The sequence below is a fragment of the Capra hircus genome, chromosome 15 (genome assembly GCF_001704415.2).
Source record: "Capra hircus breed San Clemente chromosome 15, ASM170441v1, whole genome shotgun sequence".
Taxonomy (NCBI): Eukaryota; Metazoa; Chordata; class Mammalia; order Artiodactyla; family Bovidae; genus Capra; species Capra hircus.
The window spans coordinates 53,897,268-53,912,264 of NC_030822.1; the positions used below are offsets into that span (position 1 = coordinate 53,897,268).

General features: G+C 51.0%; 1 protein-coding gene across 1 annotated transcript in view; it reads left to right on the plus strand.

The window, feature by feature from the left end:
* Positions 1–14,997, plus strand: part of DSCAML1 (DS cell adhesion molecule like 1) — a 364,704-nt gene that overhangs the window by 10,458 nt on the left and 339,249 nt on the right. The window contains exons 2-3 of the mRNA XM_018059732.1: positions 6,889–7,206; positions 11,696–11,842. Of these exons, the coding sequence (XP_017915221.1) occupies positions 6,889–7,206; positions 11,696–11,842 (465 nt within the window). The remainder of the gene's footprint in view (positions 1–6,888; positions 7,207–11,695; positions 11,843–14,997) is intronic.

The following is a 14,997-nucleotide window of genomic DNA, read 5'->3' on the forward strand; positions in this document are numbered from 1 at the left end:
CTGTGCTACGTGCCTGGTGCTATGCTCGGCCCAGGGGACGGAGTGGTGCCCGAGACAGCTCACAGTCCTGCAGGGAAGCCCTGCCCAGTCCTCCTCTCCCCGCTTCTGTCCAGCCCCACTGCCTGTGCCCAGGTCTGGATACCCCTTGGGGGTTCTTGTCCATCTCTGGGTGTAGGGGGTGGCAGGCGGTAGGGGCCCCAGCATCGGCAGATGCTCCTGGATGAAATATGCAGTGAAAGAGATGGGTAAATATTGTAAAGGAAGAGAAAAAAACTAATGACTCACTTCTCCCGGTGGAGGTGGTGAGGCGATAATAGGCCAGTCCCCTCAGGTTGTCATTTATGATGATTAGAGATGATGGCATGGGGACCATTCAGTGTGCACCTGGGAGGAAGCCTCAGCTGGCCAGACACCTCCATCCCAAGTCAGGCAGGTGGGGTGGGGGCCCCGGGTGTTGACTGCACGCGTGTCGAGCTTCCTTCGCCAAACTAATCCCAGTGGCCAGACAGCACAGGGCAGGCGGACGAGTTGATACGATGGATATTTAGGTTTCAGGGGTGACCCTGGGGCAGCCCAAATGCCTGGGGGCGATTTCTGGTTTAAAAATATTGCCGTGCTATTTCTACGCTTCTAATCTCCCAGCCATTTGGAGCCTGTTTTATGAAATGCGGCATCGGGGTGGTGCTCAATGTTAACCGGCGGAGAAGATTAAATGGGTTTAAGTCTGGGCGTCTGTCACATCACAACCAAGCCCATAACTTCCATTTTCTATTAAAAATCCATTTCCCCCTTTGACCAGAAGAAGCTTTGCTGTTGATCTGATCTCTCTCTCTTTATTTATGAAGTGTTTTCCCCTCCTCTCATTCTCTCTGTAAATCTGCCTGGTTCTGTCGGCAGAGGAAAGAAAGAGCTGGGGGAGATGGCTGAGATTTAAGGGGAAAGTCGGAGTTTCCTGTCCAAGGATTTGCTTTCCAAATTAGGACCGGCTTCCAGAGGAGAAATGAAAGAGAGAATTCTCATAAGGCCTCAAACTTTGAACTCTTCAGCGTCACGTTGGAAAAAATCTCAGGCTTGGGAGCCAGGCAGACCTTGACTGAGGGTTGGCTTGGTGGCCTCCTGGCTCTACCGTCTTTTTCCTCACTTGCAGGATGAGACTTGGGTTTCCCAGGTGGCTCAGTGGTAAAGAACCCGCCTGCCAATGCAGGAGATGGGGATTCGATCCCTGGGTCAGGAGGAGCCCCTGGAGGAGGAAATGGCAGCCTGCTCCAGGATTCTTGCCTGGGAAATCCCATGGACAGAGGAGCATGGCGGGCTCCAGTCTGGGGGGCTGCAAAGAGTTGGGCACAACTAAGTGACAGTGTGCACGTGAGATGAGATCCACAGGGCCCACCTTGGACCTCTGCGTGGGCATTCCGTGAGAAAATGCCCCTGAAGCACACAGTAGGCACTCAATCAGTGTTAGTCTCCTTTCTTTTGAGAACTCTGTACCATCAGCCAGAGGGAGCCTTCAGGGGAGTAGTGTACAGCCAAAATGAAATTAGAGAAAGGGCTGTGAGCCCTTCTGCAGACTCTGCCCTGGCTAAAGGGTTAACCCTTTCCTGCTCCTGTCTCCTGTGCAGGCTCTTGAATGGTGGTGGTGGTGGTGGGGAGGGGGCGGGAACGTTCTCTGGAGTTTGATGCTTTCACCGCACCTAGGGTCCTGTTGAGCACATGGCTGGTGCTGGGTAAAGACCTGCTGAAGGAGTGTCTCCTGGCCCCGAGTCAGGAAGGACCTGGGAGAGGAGATTGTTGGAGGGCGCAGGAGTCGCCCGCAAATGCAGAGCTGCAGAGGGGAGCTGGGCCCCGGCCACCCTTTGCTGTATCTTTCATCTCCCTGGTCTTCTCGGAGAATCTCTGGGACTCGAAGCTAATAACAATCCTATCCCTCCTGGTCCTGCATCCTCATTATGTGGAACCATTTCATATTCTGTCTCACCTGGAGGACAGGTAAGGTGGTACAGTCCTCCCCCTTTTGTGAATGAGGACATTGGAGGCTCAGAAAGGCTAAGTGGTTTACCTGAGGTCACACAACACTTCAGGAATGAGCCCCAGGAGTGAAGACTTGTCCCAGGTCTCTGACTATTGTCCCACACTTCTGTGCTCCCCAGAGCTGGCTGGGGCTCTGTCACTGCTCTGAAGATTCAAACAGGAGCCTGAGAAGGAGGGAAAACCAGCACCATCAAATCCTCTCCAGACTGTGAGGTGGGGTCAAGGCCCCCAGGCCCTCGCTACTCCCCTTCCCATGGCTGGTGCCTGAGTGTGCTCATTGCTGCTCACTGTGCCCGCCACCATCTGGGCACGTGGTGGAGACTTGAGGGAGTTGGTGCCTCAGTTTCCCCTTTATAGATTTGCTTACTCCTTTCTCTTGGCAGATGGGGTGAGGCTGAATTAATGTTTATTTAAGGGCTTCTGCGTTCCGGGCTGACAGGTGCCTTGTGATGGTAAAATATGAACCCGACGTAAGTGCAAAATGCTATTGTTTTACACCTGAGGGTGATGCTTCATAATGGCAATGCACTGTCAGAGCCGTAAGCAGAAATGAATGGTTTGTCTAATCCTCCCCAGCTCCCCCAGACTCGGAAGACAGCGGCTCACATCCCAGGGTAGGAGAAATATGAGGCTACTCACCTTCTGCTATCAATCTGATGTTTCTTCAGCCCTGACAGGTGGCTGGACAATCCCAGTCCATTCATCAATTACATCCACCCATTTGTAGTTCCTGAGAACCTCACGTCCTTGGCTCTGGCAGGATCCAAGGCCCAGAGGGCAGGAAGGCTGTTGCTATTGTGGCTGATGGTCCTTCCAGAAGCCTGGAGCCAAGGGAAGCCCGGGCCAGGGGTTGTCTCTGCAGGCAGGGATGAGGAGACTTGGAATATGTATTTAGGGTAGGTTTGGGAGGGAAGAAAGGATGGGGAGCGATACCCAACCTGGAAAACCAGATTCTGTGGCTTGATTCCTCTTGTCTTCAGCATGTTTCATACAATAGAGCAGTTTCATTCTCAGGATCTGAAGTCAGGCAAAGTTGGGTCTCAGCCCACCTCCAACACTTATACTCTGGGTTACGTTGTGTGAGTTAGTTAACTTCTTGGAGCCTTAATTTCCTTATCTGTGCAATGGGAATATTTCCCAGGTGGCACCTGGTAAAGAATCCACCTGCCAATGCAGGTTTGACCCCTGGGTGGGGAGGATCCCCTGGAGAAGAGGATGGCAACTCCCTCCAGTATTCTTGCCTGGGAAATCCCATGGACAGAGGAGCCTGGCAGACTACAGTCCATGTGGTCACAAAGAGTCGGACACTAATTAGCAACCAAACAACAACCATGGGAATTGTAACCTCATCTAGAGAGTCATGGGATTAAGTGAGAGAACACCTATAACAGGTCTAGCACCCAGCCCGGCCTGCAGGTAGTGAGATCTGTGGCTGCTAGTGTTACTGCAGTTGGTCTTATCACTGAGGCTGCGTCACACAGATCCTTAAATATTTTCTTACCCAGCCCCTTAAATCAGACAGTTCCTGAGTTCCTCTCTGTCAGAGATCTTTCTCAGCTTCCTAAGTCCATTTGTCAGGCATAATGTAGAGTCTTTCTATTTCTTGATGGATTTTGGCTTCCAAAACCCATAAAGCTGCCATGGTGAGTGTGTCTGATTAACTAGGTCGTCTCAGGAAGTACCCAGAACCCCAGAGTGATGCTCCTGTTCCCACAGGCTGAGCGTTGTCTGAAGTGTTGAGTCTGACAGGGGCCCCTCTCCCAGGATGCGTGTCTGCACACAGGTGTGCAGATGTATAAATCTTGGTGGTGGTCAGCTGAATAGGGAGGTTGGTGGCCAGGTGTTTTTTTTTTTTTTTTTCCGGAACGGTATAAGCCCCCTCTTTATTGTTGCACTGGTTACCATCATCTGAGGGTTAAGAAATCAGAATCTGGACTCAGATTGCTTCATCTGCATCCTGAGCCCTTGGTTACCAGTCGTGCGATCTTGGGAAAGTCGCTTTAATCTCTCAGTGCCTTAGTTTCCTCATCTGTGAACTGGAATAATAACAGTATCTCCCTCATAGAGTGGTTGGGAGGATGAAAAGAGGTCATACAAGTAAAGGGCTTACAACAGAGCCTGGCAGGAAGAAGGTGCTTAATGAATAATTGTTGATCGAATGTCAGTAAAGAAACCTTTGGAAGGTGAGCAGGCTTCTGGGAATCTGGGGAGAGTGGATCAGAGAAGAAACTTCCTAAGCCGTAGCCTGCTTACTTGTGAATGGTATAATTTCATGGCCTTGGAGAACACCCAAGCCCCTGTGAATTGGGGGACAGGCTTCTGAGGGTCCCTTTCCTCTTCCACAGAGCAGACTTGCTCAGTGGAGGCAGTGAGTAGTGGGTAGGAAAGCTGTGCTTCCCAATTCCCCCTTCATCCCGTTGCTCCCCTGTAGCCAATAAGGGTGCAGTGCTGGGTGGGGACAGCAAACGCATTTGCTGCTAAGAGGATGCCCCTGACACCACAGCAAGGAGCCCAGGGATGTGTTTTCCAGCTCTGCTGCTAATGGCTTCATCACGGCTTTTTATGAGCTGATGTGAATTGCTCTGACCAATGAGCCTTAATGGCCTTCCTCAACTAGCTGCCCGGTATATTCTCCCTGGAGGCTCGGCTCAGAGTTAAGCTGAGAATATTAAGATGGTCTGGATGCAGGCCCTCCCCCTCCTGATAAAGTGTGGAAATTGAGGTCAAGTTGGGTCCCCTGCAACGTTCTTTAAACAAGCAGTGGAATCGTTTGGTTGCTCCTTGATCTTCCTGGTAGAGAAGGAGTGGCTTCCAGCTGGAGACCTGGGACTGGGCCCCTCTTCCTCTGGGTTTGCCTCCACCTGCTGAGAGGTGGCCCTTCCTAAGGAGGCAGGCTGCTTGGTAGGGAGGGAAGGTCCTGATTCCATCAGGCAGGGCTGTTACCCACAATGGCAGGCGAGACCGAGGTCCTGTGCTCGGCTGAGTGTTGCAGACAGCTGTCCTCCTTGTCAGGCGGCCTTGACGTTGTCAGGTAGCTGCTGTCGTGAGCATGTTCACCTGTGTGATCGAGTGTTGCAGCGGCGATGTGTCAGAGACTCATGGGGTCTTTGCAGTCTCATGGATCCTCCCTCCATTTCATGAGTGAAGGAATGGATGATCAGAGAGGGGAAGTGTATTCCATAGTCAGTCAGTGTCAGGGATGGTTTTAGAACCTGCGGGAGGTGGTGATATCTCTATTCCTAAGCTTGGATTGATCTCCTCATGGTGCAACCAGTCCTCATCCCATCCCTCGGGACAACACATTTTCCAAATTGATCTCTGGAGGGGAAAGATGGCTCCCAGGGTCTTCTGCAGTCTTCTCTCATCCGGGCAGCATCCCACTTTGTGAGCCCTTTCTCTTAGAACATGGTCTCAGACCTTTTACCTTGTGGCTCTGGTGTGTTAGAAAGTGTGCTAAGATCCTATGTAGAGCACTGGGTTCAGATTCCAATTCTATAGCTTATTAGCTCTGTCATCTCAGGCAAATCACGTAACTGTGCTTAGCCTCCAAAAGGGAACGATAAAAAAGAGGCCATAAGTTTTGCCAAAAGTTTTACTTTATTTTAGGTTTGAAGGATTTGTTAACAAAGGAAACCACTCATTACATACAAATACATGACTTCAATATTTAATAGAGAATTATTTAACTTAATTTCAATGTACAGTCATTAAAAGAAAAGAGAAAGAGAAACAATAGAGAATAGCACATACAGGTTTCCCTGGTGGCTCAGTGTTAAAGAACCCAACTGCAATGCAGGAGACAGAGGTTCCATCCCTGGGTCAGGAAGACTCCCCTGGAGAAGGAAATGGCCACCCACTCTAGAATTCCTGCCCGGGGAAATCCCATGGACAGAGGAGCCTGGTGGGCTGTAGTCCATGAGGTCGCAAAGAGTCAACATGATTTAGCAGCTAAACAGCAATAACAACAGCAACACATACACCACCAAATTGGGCCGACCAACATTCAGGCTTAAAACGGCATGCTGGGAAGTCCCAAGTACAGCAATCTGGAGTCCCAATTAGGAAAAGGTCCTGGGCAACGCGTCCGCTCCACAGGTGAGGCTGCAAATTGCAGTTTGGGGGGTTCCTGCTTATAATCCTGGGCCACAAACTGATGTCATCATCAGTTTGCACAAAAATGCAGCTCTGGTTCTCCATTAACCTTTTTACAACACTGTTTGTTTCACATTGTGAGTCATAAGATTTTGTTAGACCCCAAGGGGTTGGCCTGCCCTCCAAGTGCTCAAGAATTCCAAGACCCACACCCTTTCTTACCTAAAATGTTGCCTGACTAGTTGTGTTTCCAGGCAGGCACAGAACCCAGGCAGTGTCCAGGCAGGTCAGAGGCCTGCTCTCCGGCTTCTGAAGCCTGAACAAGACTTCCTCCATTTTAATTTCTGTAACACCATGCCAGCCCCTCTCAGGATTATAAAGATGGACTCAGGGATTGGGTGTGAACATCTTTGCGTCTAATAGGTGCTCAATAAACATCCCTTGTCTAAGCAATGTCAGCGTCTCTTTTATACTGTGGATGCCTGGGAGTGGACCACGGCTTTGGACTTGGCTTGGTGTGGAGAATGAGCCGTTTCAACATTTTGCCATCCCTGTGCTAGGCTGGAAGCATCTGCAGGGTGGGGACTGTCTCTTTCTCATCCTTGCCAATGCCTGGTGTATAGTCAGTGCTCTGCAGTACTTACTGAATGGCTGGTGCTCCAACGTCTTATGAATGAGCGCGGGCCGTTGCAGGCTTTGTGGACCCTGAGGGTATCCTTAGCTTCACTAACTGGCCTTTCTGCTCTCCTCCTCTCTCCCCTCCTGCAGCCCGCCCTGAAGATGTCGGCACCAGCCTCTACTTTGTAAATGACTCCTTGCAGCAGGTGACCTTCTCCAGCTCCGTGGGGGTGGTGGTGCCCTGCCCGGCCGCGGGCTCCCCCAGCGCGGCCCTTCGATGGTACCTGGCCACGGGGGACGACATCTACGACGTGCCGCACATCCGGCACGTCCACGCCAACGGGACGCTGCAGCTCTACCCCTTCTCCCCCTCCGCCTTCAATAGCTTTATCCACGACAATGACTACTTCTGCACCGCGGAGAACGCTGCCGGCAAGATCCGGAGCCCCAACATCCGCGTCAAAGCAGGTAAAGGACCAGACACGGGCTCCCCTGCGTGGCAGGAATGGGGAGCAGGCAGCATCCATTCTGAGGACGAGTATAACAGGGAAGAAGGCAGCCCTTCAAGGAAGGTTGTGTTGTTTAGCTCTGCCACTTCTTGTGTGTTCTGAAGGCTTCCTAGGTGGCTCAGGGATAAAGAATCTGCTTGCGGTGCAGGAGCCACAGGAGCCTCAGGTTTGATCCCTGGGTCTGGAATATCCCCTGGAGGAGGAAATGACAACCCACTCCAGTTATTCTTGCCTGGAGAATCCCATGGACACAGGAGTCTGGCGGGCTACAGACCATGCTGTTGCAAACAGTCAGACATGACTGAGCAACTGAGCACTGTGTGTCCTTAGGCAGAGAACACACCTTTCTGAGCCTCAGCTTCCTCACCTGCAAAGCTGATGTAAGCATCTACCCATTCATCACTATGTGTGTTGGTTCAATGAGAGAACGCCTGTTTAAATTAAGTAATGTGTTCATTTTAGTACTCGATTCATGAAAAACATTCAGTAACTTCAAAAAAAAAAACCCCTTTATTGAAATAGAATATATAAAAAGAAATGTGCCTAAGTATATAGATTGATGAATTTTCACCAAGTTTAATATCCAGATGAAGGTATCAGCATTTCAGAAGCCTGTTCGTGCCTTTTTTCAGTCACTCCACCCTTTGGGGAAACCACGGTCCTGACTTCTAACAAGATAGATGCTTGCTATTGCTGCACTTTATCTAACTGGAGTCCTATAGCACATGTTCTCTTGAGTCTTTTGCTCACTGTTGTTTGTAGGGCTTAGCCCTGCTGCTGTTGTTGCTGCTAAGTCGCTTCAGTCGTGTCCGACTCTTTGCGACCCCATAGACGGCAGCCCACCAGGCTCCCCCATCCCTGGGATTCTCCAGGCAAGAACACTGGAGTGGGTTGCCATTTCCTTCTCCAATGCATGAAAGTGAAAAGTGAAAGTGAGGTCGCTCAGTCCTGTCCCACTCCCAGCGACCCCATGGACTGTAGCCCACCAGGCTCTTCCATCCATGGGATTTTCCAGGCAATAGTACAGGGTTTAGCCCTACTGCTGTGCAAAGTTATTGGTTGTTCATTCTCATTGCTGTGGAGTCTCGTCTGACCATCCTGCACTTTACCTATCCATTCCACTGCTGATGGACATCTGACTATAAGGTGTCTCGTGAGGACAGACATTTAGGTAAAATCCATGATGGAAAACTCTTAGCAGTGAAGGATTTTGGTCTTGGGAAGAGTTGACAGAGGCAAGGAAGTGAGGGCTTTTCAACTGGTCTCTTTATGGAAACTAGAAAGTCTCATTTCTCTTTGTTAGGTCTGGAGACAAGACAGTGGCTTAGATTAGCCAGTCTTTACTAGGATGTCATGATATGCTGGTGTGTTCTAATCCATTGTGCAGTGTGCCGGAAATAGTAGTAAAACACTGAGGTTTCGTGAATGATTCCTAGGCATTTTGGGTGGGAGAGGACAGGTAGTGTTCTAGCTAGCCCATTACGATGGCCCCCAGCCTTGGCTGCACAATCTTTCCTGGTGATTGTTTTGGGCAGCGGAGAGAGGTTTTCAGGGAAGTCTCCTGGATCTGCCTGCCTAGTGACGGATCCTGCTCTGACTTCCTGGCCTAGCAAAGAGTCAGTCCCTCAAGAAAAGTTGTTTTGTTCTTGGGACTCTTAGCAACTTACCTTAGGTGCAAAACACACCTTTCTGAGCCTCAGCTTTGCCTCTGCAAAGCTAATTGCCAGCACCTACCCCATTCATAGGGCTTCCCTGCTGGCTCAGAGGTTAAAAGCATCTGCCCGCAATGCGGGAGACCTGGGTTCGATCCCTGGGTCCCATCCCTGGGTCGGGCTGCAAAGCTAATTGCCAGCACCTACCCCATTCATAGGGCTTCCCTGCTGGCTCAGAGCTTAAAAGCGTCTGCCTGCAATGCGGGAGACCCGGGTTCGATCCCTGGGTCCGGAAGATCCCCTGGAGAAGGAAATGGCAACCCACTTCAGTATTCTTGCTTGGAGAATTCCATGGACAGAGGAGCCTGGTGGGCTACAGTCTATGGGGTTGCAAAGAGTCGGACACGACTGAGCGAATTCACTTCACTTCACCCCATTCATCACTGTGTGATGGTCCAGTGAGATAATGCTCAGTTGCATTGAGATCCTTCTGCCTTACAGCAGCCTCTCACATGTATGAAGTTCCAAGTAGTAGGAAATGGGTGTATACAGGGGGTGAGCTGGGTTGACAGTTTTCAATTAAAGAGCTGATCTTTACCCCATTGGTCTTTCCAAGTGGCTCAGTGGTAAAGAATCCGCCTGCCAATGCAGGAGATGTAAGAGATGTAGGTTTGACCCCTGGATTGGGAAGATGATCCCCTGGAGGAGGAAATGGCAGCCTGCACCAGTGTTCTTGCCTGGAAAATTCCATGGACAGAGGAGCCTGCTGGGCTACAGTCCATGAGGCCACAGAGAGTCAGATACGACCAAGTAACTGAGCACAGACTTCATCCTGCTGGTTGGTTTAGAGGAAGAGTCTGAGCTCTCAGCACCCCAGGGCCATGCTTAGCTATCTCCTCTGGGGCTCCACGTGGACCCTCTCTTTGGGGCCAGTACTCTTCCCCTAAGAGGGCCCAGGTGCTGGACTGGGAGCCCTGAGGCCATGGTTTGGAGGCCTGTTCTGGCCTCCACAGCCTGGAGGATTGAGCTAACAGCAAGCGATGCCCTATTTCCTGTTTACCTGAATGTTACTGGGTTAGATGTCAGTTTTCACAATAATCCTGTCTGGTGTTTCTTACAGTGAGGTGTCTAAGACAAAGGTTAAGCCACTTGCCCAAGGTCATCTCACCAGTTGATCCCAGAGGTATAGCTGTAATGACAAGCATCACTGCTTTAATATTTTCCACGTGCCAGGCCTGCTCTATGCTGCTGGTATTGTTTCCTTTTATGAATGAGGAAACTGAGACTTCAGAATGATCGTTAGCTCTTGTCCAGGGTTACAGCGCTGCTCAGAGATGGCGGCAGGGGTGGCTTGTTTGATGCTGCTAGCCATGGGCCTCTGCTGGCCCTGGGGGACTGCCCCAGCCCTTCCCCCTCCTCTCTGCTCCCTCTCTTTAGTCTCTCTGTGCTCTCCTCGCATCCGCAGGCAGTGCCACGTCCAGCGCACAGAAGGGCGGGGGGACCATAGCCCCACAGAGCTGGGGTGCCTCCCTCTACGACGCTCTCCTCCATCTCAACTGTGCATCTTCCCATCACAGCCACGGGGAGGGAAAGAAAAAAGGCCAGGAGAGGACTGGACGGGGCTGGCCTGATGGGAAACGCAGCCAATTAAGAAGCTCTTGATGAAGCCACAGGGGCTGCAGGTGCACAGCCGGAGGGGTTGCTGGGCCCTGAGCATCACCCTGGCAACCATGGCAGGGAGAGCAGGAGGGCACGCTGCCCAGGTGCCTGCTGAGGGACAAGGTCGGGAGGCAGTGGGGCTCTGGCTGCACCAGCTCTGCTTGGCAGAGGAGACATGGAAGGATGGAGAAGGGCCCTGGGGAGAGACCAAGCAGGGAAGGATCAGAGAGAGACAGAGGCGGGCCCCTCAGCTCTACCCCAAGGCTGGTCCAGCCCACCCAGGGACCCGGACAGGCAGAGCACCTGCAGGTGACAGTGCCCCAGAAATCAGCCCTGGGACCGAGGCAGGAGGCCTCCACTGCACACGGTGAAGCAGCGGTCATCTGAAGGCAGGACCAGGATTGGAGGTCAGGCTGTAGGTGGTGTCAGGTCAGGAGAGAGAGCAGCAAGGTGCTTCTTTTGGGAGAATCTTGGAGATTGCCCATGTCACTGGCGTTCCGCATTTTCAGAGATCGTCACTGTTTCAAATATTCTCTCTCATTGTTCTTATAAACCCCTGAGCCCTACAGAAAGTTGTGCATGTTAACTATGTTTTCCCAGGCTGCCTTTCACTTGGAAGTGGCATACAGAAACATCTGTTGTTAGATCATGTCTCATGGTTCTTGTTTTGGCATGTGATGGTCACCAGGCCCCAAACCGTTACCACCCTGGGTCCGGGAATAACGTAGAAAGTTGAGTGTGGTTTCCTTAGAGGCGTTCTGGTACTTTTCCTTATAAAGTACACATCCCCTTATTGAAATGATCCTATTGCAGGGTGGAGGTGCTGCCCTCCAGGCATGTACAACCTAATGCACTTTGTTAAAACTCACCAAAACTGGAAAGGCTAGAAGGTGGAGTTACGGTCTTGTAGAGGGAGGCTGGGTGTTTCTGAGGGAGAGTGGGGAGTGGAGGAGGTTGCTGGACAAGGCAGGAATGAGTTCCCTGGCAGGAACTTTTGGGTGGGCCAGGTGGGATGTGGGAGAAGAAGTGATGGTGGGTGAGGCCTGGGGCGCTGAGAATTGGCTTTCTCAGGTCCCCCACCCTGTCCCAGCCCAGCCTGTGACACCCTCTTCTTTCCGCCCTGCAATCTGTTTGCAGTTTTCAGGGAACCCTACACCGTCCGGGTGGAGGATCAAAGGTCGATGCGTGGTAGCGTGGCCGTCTTCAAGTGCCTCATCCCCTCTTCAGTGCAGGAATACGTTAGCGTTGTGTCCTGGGAGAAAGACACAGTCGCCATCGTCCCAGGTAAGGAAGGACCGGGGCGCTGCACAGGCAAGGGCGCAGATGTGGGGTGCAAAATCAGAGGAACCGAGTTGGTGGTTGAGCTCACCCAGCTCTTGAGGTTGGTTCTGGCGAGCAGTTTTTATTGTTCTGGTGATGCTTCGGCAAAAAAGTGTCTTCAGTCTTGGCTTGATGCGTCTCCGTGTGAGCTATTGAAAACCCATGTGCCAGTGGCCTGTGTGCGCGAAGGTCCCATAAGACACAAGCTGGTCCTGCTCCCCCGAAGGAGTGGGCTCACCTTCTTTCCTGACCACACTGATGGGTCTGTGATGGCCCATGGCCTTAGGGATGAAAGGCAAGGCTGAAAGACCTTACCTATGAAAGACTGTGGGGAGAGGAGGGATGAGAGGCTGGTATATGGTCCATGTTCCCAGGATTCTCAGGGGACCAGACTTGAGTGAGCATGCATGTGGGACTCTTATTTCATGAGCTGGACGTCCCTTCAGAATCCTAGCTGACTTCATGCTGTGCCAGGAGTTGGAAAAAGGGGTTAATTCCGTGTTGTAGGGTCTCTTTGTTACAGGCACTGTGATTGTAGTCCCTTCATTGCTGGTTCCTTTTCCCTATGCAGAGTTGTCCCTTCCACAGGAAAACAGGTCTGGAAACCCCAAGAGAGGACTTCAGATCCTCAGAATACCTCCAGGCCTCCAGTTACAAAACCGTGGGGTTTTTCCATTGCTCCAACATTTCTCCCTGCGTTGCTGTACATTGCAGAGGCCCTGCCACTTTTTCTTCCTTTCTCCATCAAGGGCCTTGGTTTTCCTTTCTGTAAAATAGAGGCACTTGACCAGATTGCTCGCTGAGTGCCCCTCCAGCACTGAGGGCTCATCTCTGGGGTATAGGAAATGGTTCTAGTTGCTTGAATTCTGCAGGTGAGTTGGAGAAGACAGACTTCTGTTCATGACACCAGTAAAGCTGGGGTTCCTAATCTTGCTACACAGCTGAAGTCCAGGGGAGCTTTTTGAAAAAACACCAGTGCCTGGGCCCCATCCCAGATCAGAAACTCTAGGGGTAGAACCTGGACATGAGCAGTTTTAAACCTCCTCCTCCTAGAGTGGCTCCAAGGTGAAGCTGGGAGACCAGTGCTTTGGCATCTTGGCAGCCAAGGTGGTGTGATATTTTGGGGGACATTAATTTTTGTTTTGCCTTTGGAACTTTTTCCAGTCCCAAGCCGATGGGCAGGCCATTATATCTCCTGGTCTCAGATCTTGTACGGGAATCAGAAACTACTTGATGATATCTGGTCTTCCTGCCTTTTGTAAAACCATAAGTGAACAGAAAAGATTAGGATGGGTGTTCTGGCTGGGGAGGAGAGCCTCCGAGGGCAGTGAACAAGCAGGAGACAGATGCCAGAGGCAGGGTGGTGCTGTGGGCTGCTCAGTGGGTATGGCTGGAGGAAGTGGCTGGACTTCACAGGGTCCGCTGTGGGTGGCTCCATGGGGTCTGAGACTGAGGATAGGGTTCTTATATTCAAAGGAGGCATAAAGTACACAGCCTTTGACCCAGAGTGTTGATGCAGGCAGGGACAACAGGCTGGTGAGCACTAGAAAGACCCTGGACCTTGGTGCCTCCTGGGGGAAGCCCCAGTAAGGATGGAGATTGAATGTCCTGTCTCTCCAGTAGTCACATGGAAAGATGATCTAAAGAATATAAAGAAATATGGTATTTTCTCATAGACATGAATTTATAGACCAAGAATTATATTCATTAAAATAATAATAATTTTTGAGTGTTTACTATATGCTCAGCACTGGGCTAAGAAACTTTTATATATGACCTCATTTTATCCTCACAGAAAGTCTGTAAGTGTATTTTTTTTCCCTTCACTTTTCTGAAGAGGAAACTGAGGCTCCAAGAAGTAAAGAGACTTTGGGTCATACATCTTATCATGCAGAGGGCAGGGCTGAACCCAGGATAGCCTGTGCCCTGAACCCCACATGGAACTGCCTCCTGGCACCCGTACAAATGTATCTAAGAAGAGTTACTCTGAGTACAACAGAGGCTTGTGTGCTGTAAACAAGGGGGATCCTGGCCTCAGGAAGGTGAAAAAGTCAGTGCTGGTATTTGGGAAAGGTTCATAGAACTGAGTGAAGTGTAATGACCAAGAGCTCAGAATCTAGGATCAGACTACCAGAGCTTGAAACGCAACCCTCTGGGTAACTTTTACCTCCACGGTGGCTCATTTCCCCCAACAATAATAAAATGGGGTGATGATTGACCCACTTCACAAGGATCAAGTAAGAATGAAACTAGCTCGTGTGTCAGATGTTTCAACACTGCCTGCCACACACCGAGGAAGGGTTGGGACTGTGATTGATAATTATAAGGGGACGAGAGTGTTCTCCTCTCTGTCCTGCTGCTGCCTGTTGTGGGGTGTATATTTCTGTGTATCAGGGTCTGTGTGCCCCACCAGACTGTGTTTCCCAAGGGTGGAACCTGGGTTGTTTTCATGCACACATCCCTCTGGCTCCTAACACACCACCTTGCACCACAGGACAAATGTCCCGTGGATATGTGAAGGGATGATTGGGAGAGTTCTGAAAGAATGTGGGAACTGCATGCACAGAGGCATTGGGATAGGCTGAGCGTGGGGGGGCATGAGGTAGTCAGACGCTCATCTCAGACAGGAGAGACGAAGGTTAACCTGGTTCCTGTGTGGAGGAGCTGGAGGCAGTGAGCTTCCCCCAGGCTCACTGTTGCTGGTGCTTCAGGGCTGTCTTTGATGTCAAGCCTGGGCTGGTGGCCCCAAAGGGCATAATTATCAGGGAAGTGGGCTAGACGCCAGTCTGCTGGGCTTTGTACACATCGGTTCTATAGACCTCTTCCTTGCCTTGAGCCTCAGAGAATTCTCCCCTCCTGCCCAGTTCTCCAACTCCACCCAGCATCATTCTAGATCCTCTGTAGCTACGTTTTAGATCCAGGGATGGACTTCCCAAAGCACATGCAGCCAATTATAACAGCCTTGCAGAGGAATTCGTGAGAACCAGAAGGAGTAGAGTTTTGCATCCTTCAGGCTCTGTAGATAAAGGGCCAGAACTTGGGTCTACCTGCCCCAGGCTTTAATTTTGGAAAATGCAAATTGCTTATTGATTTTTTCATGAAAACATGATACTTTGCTA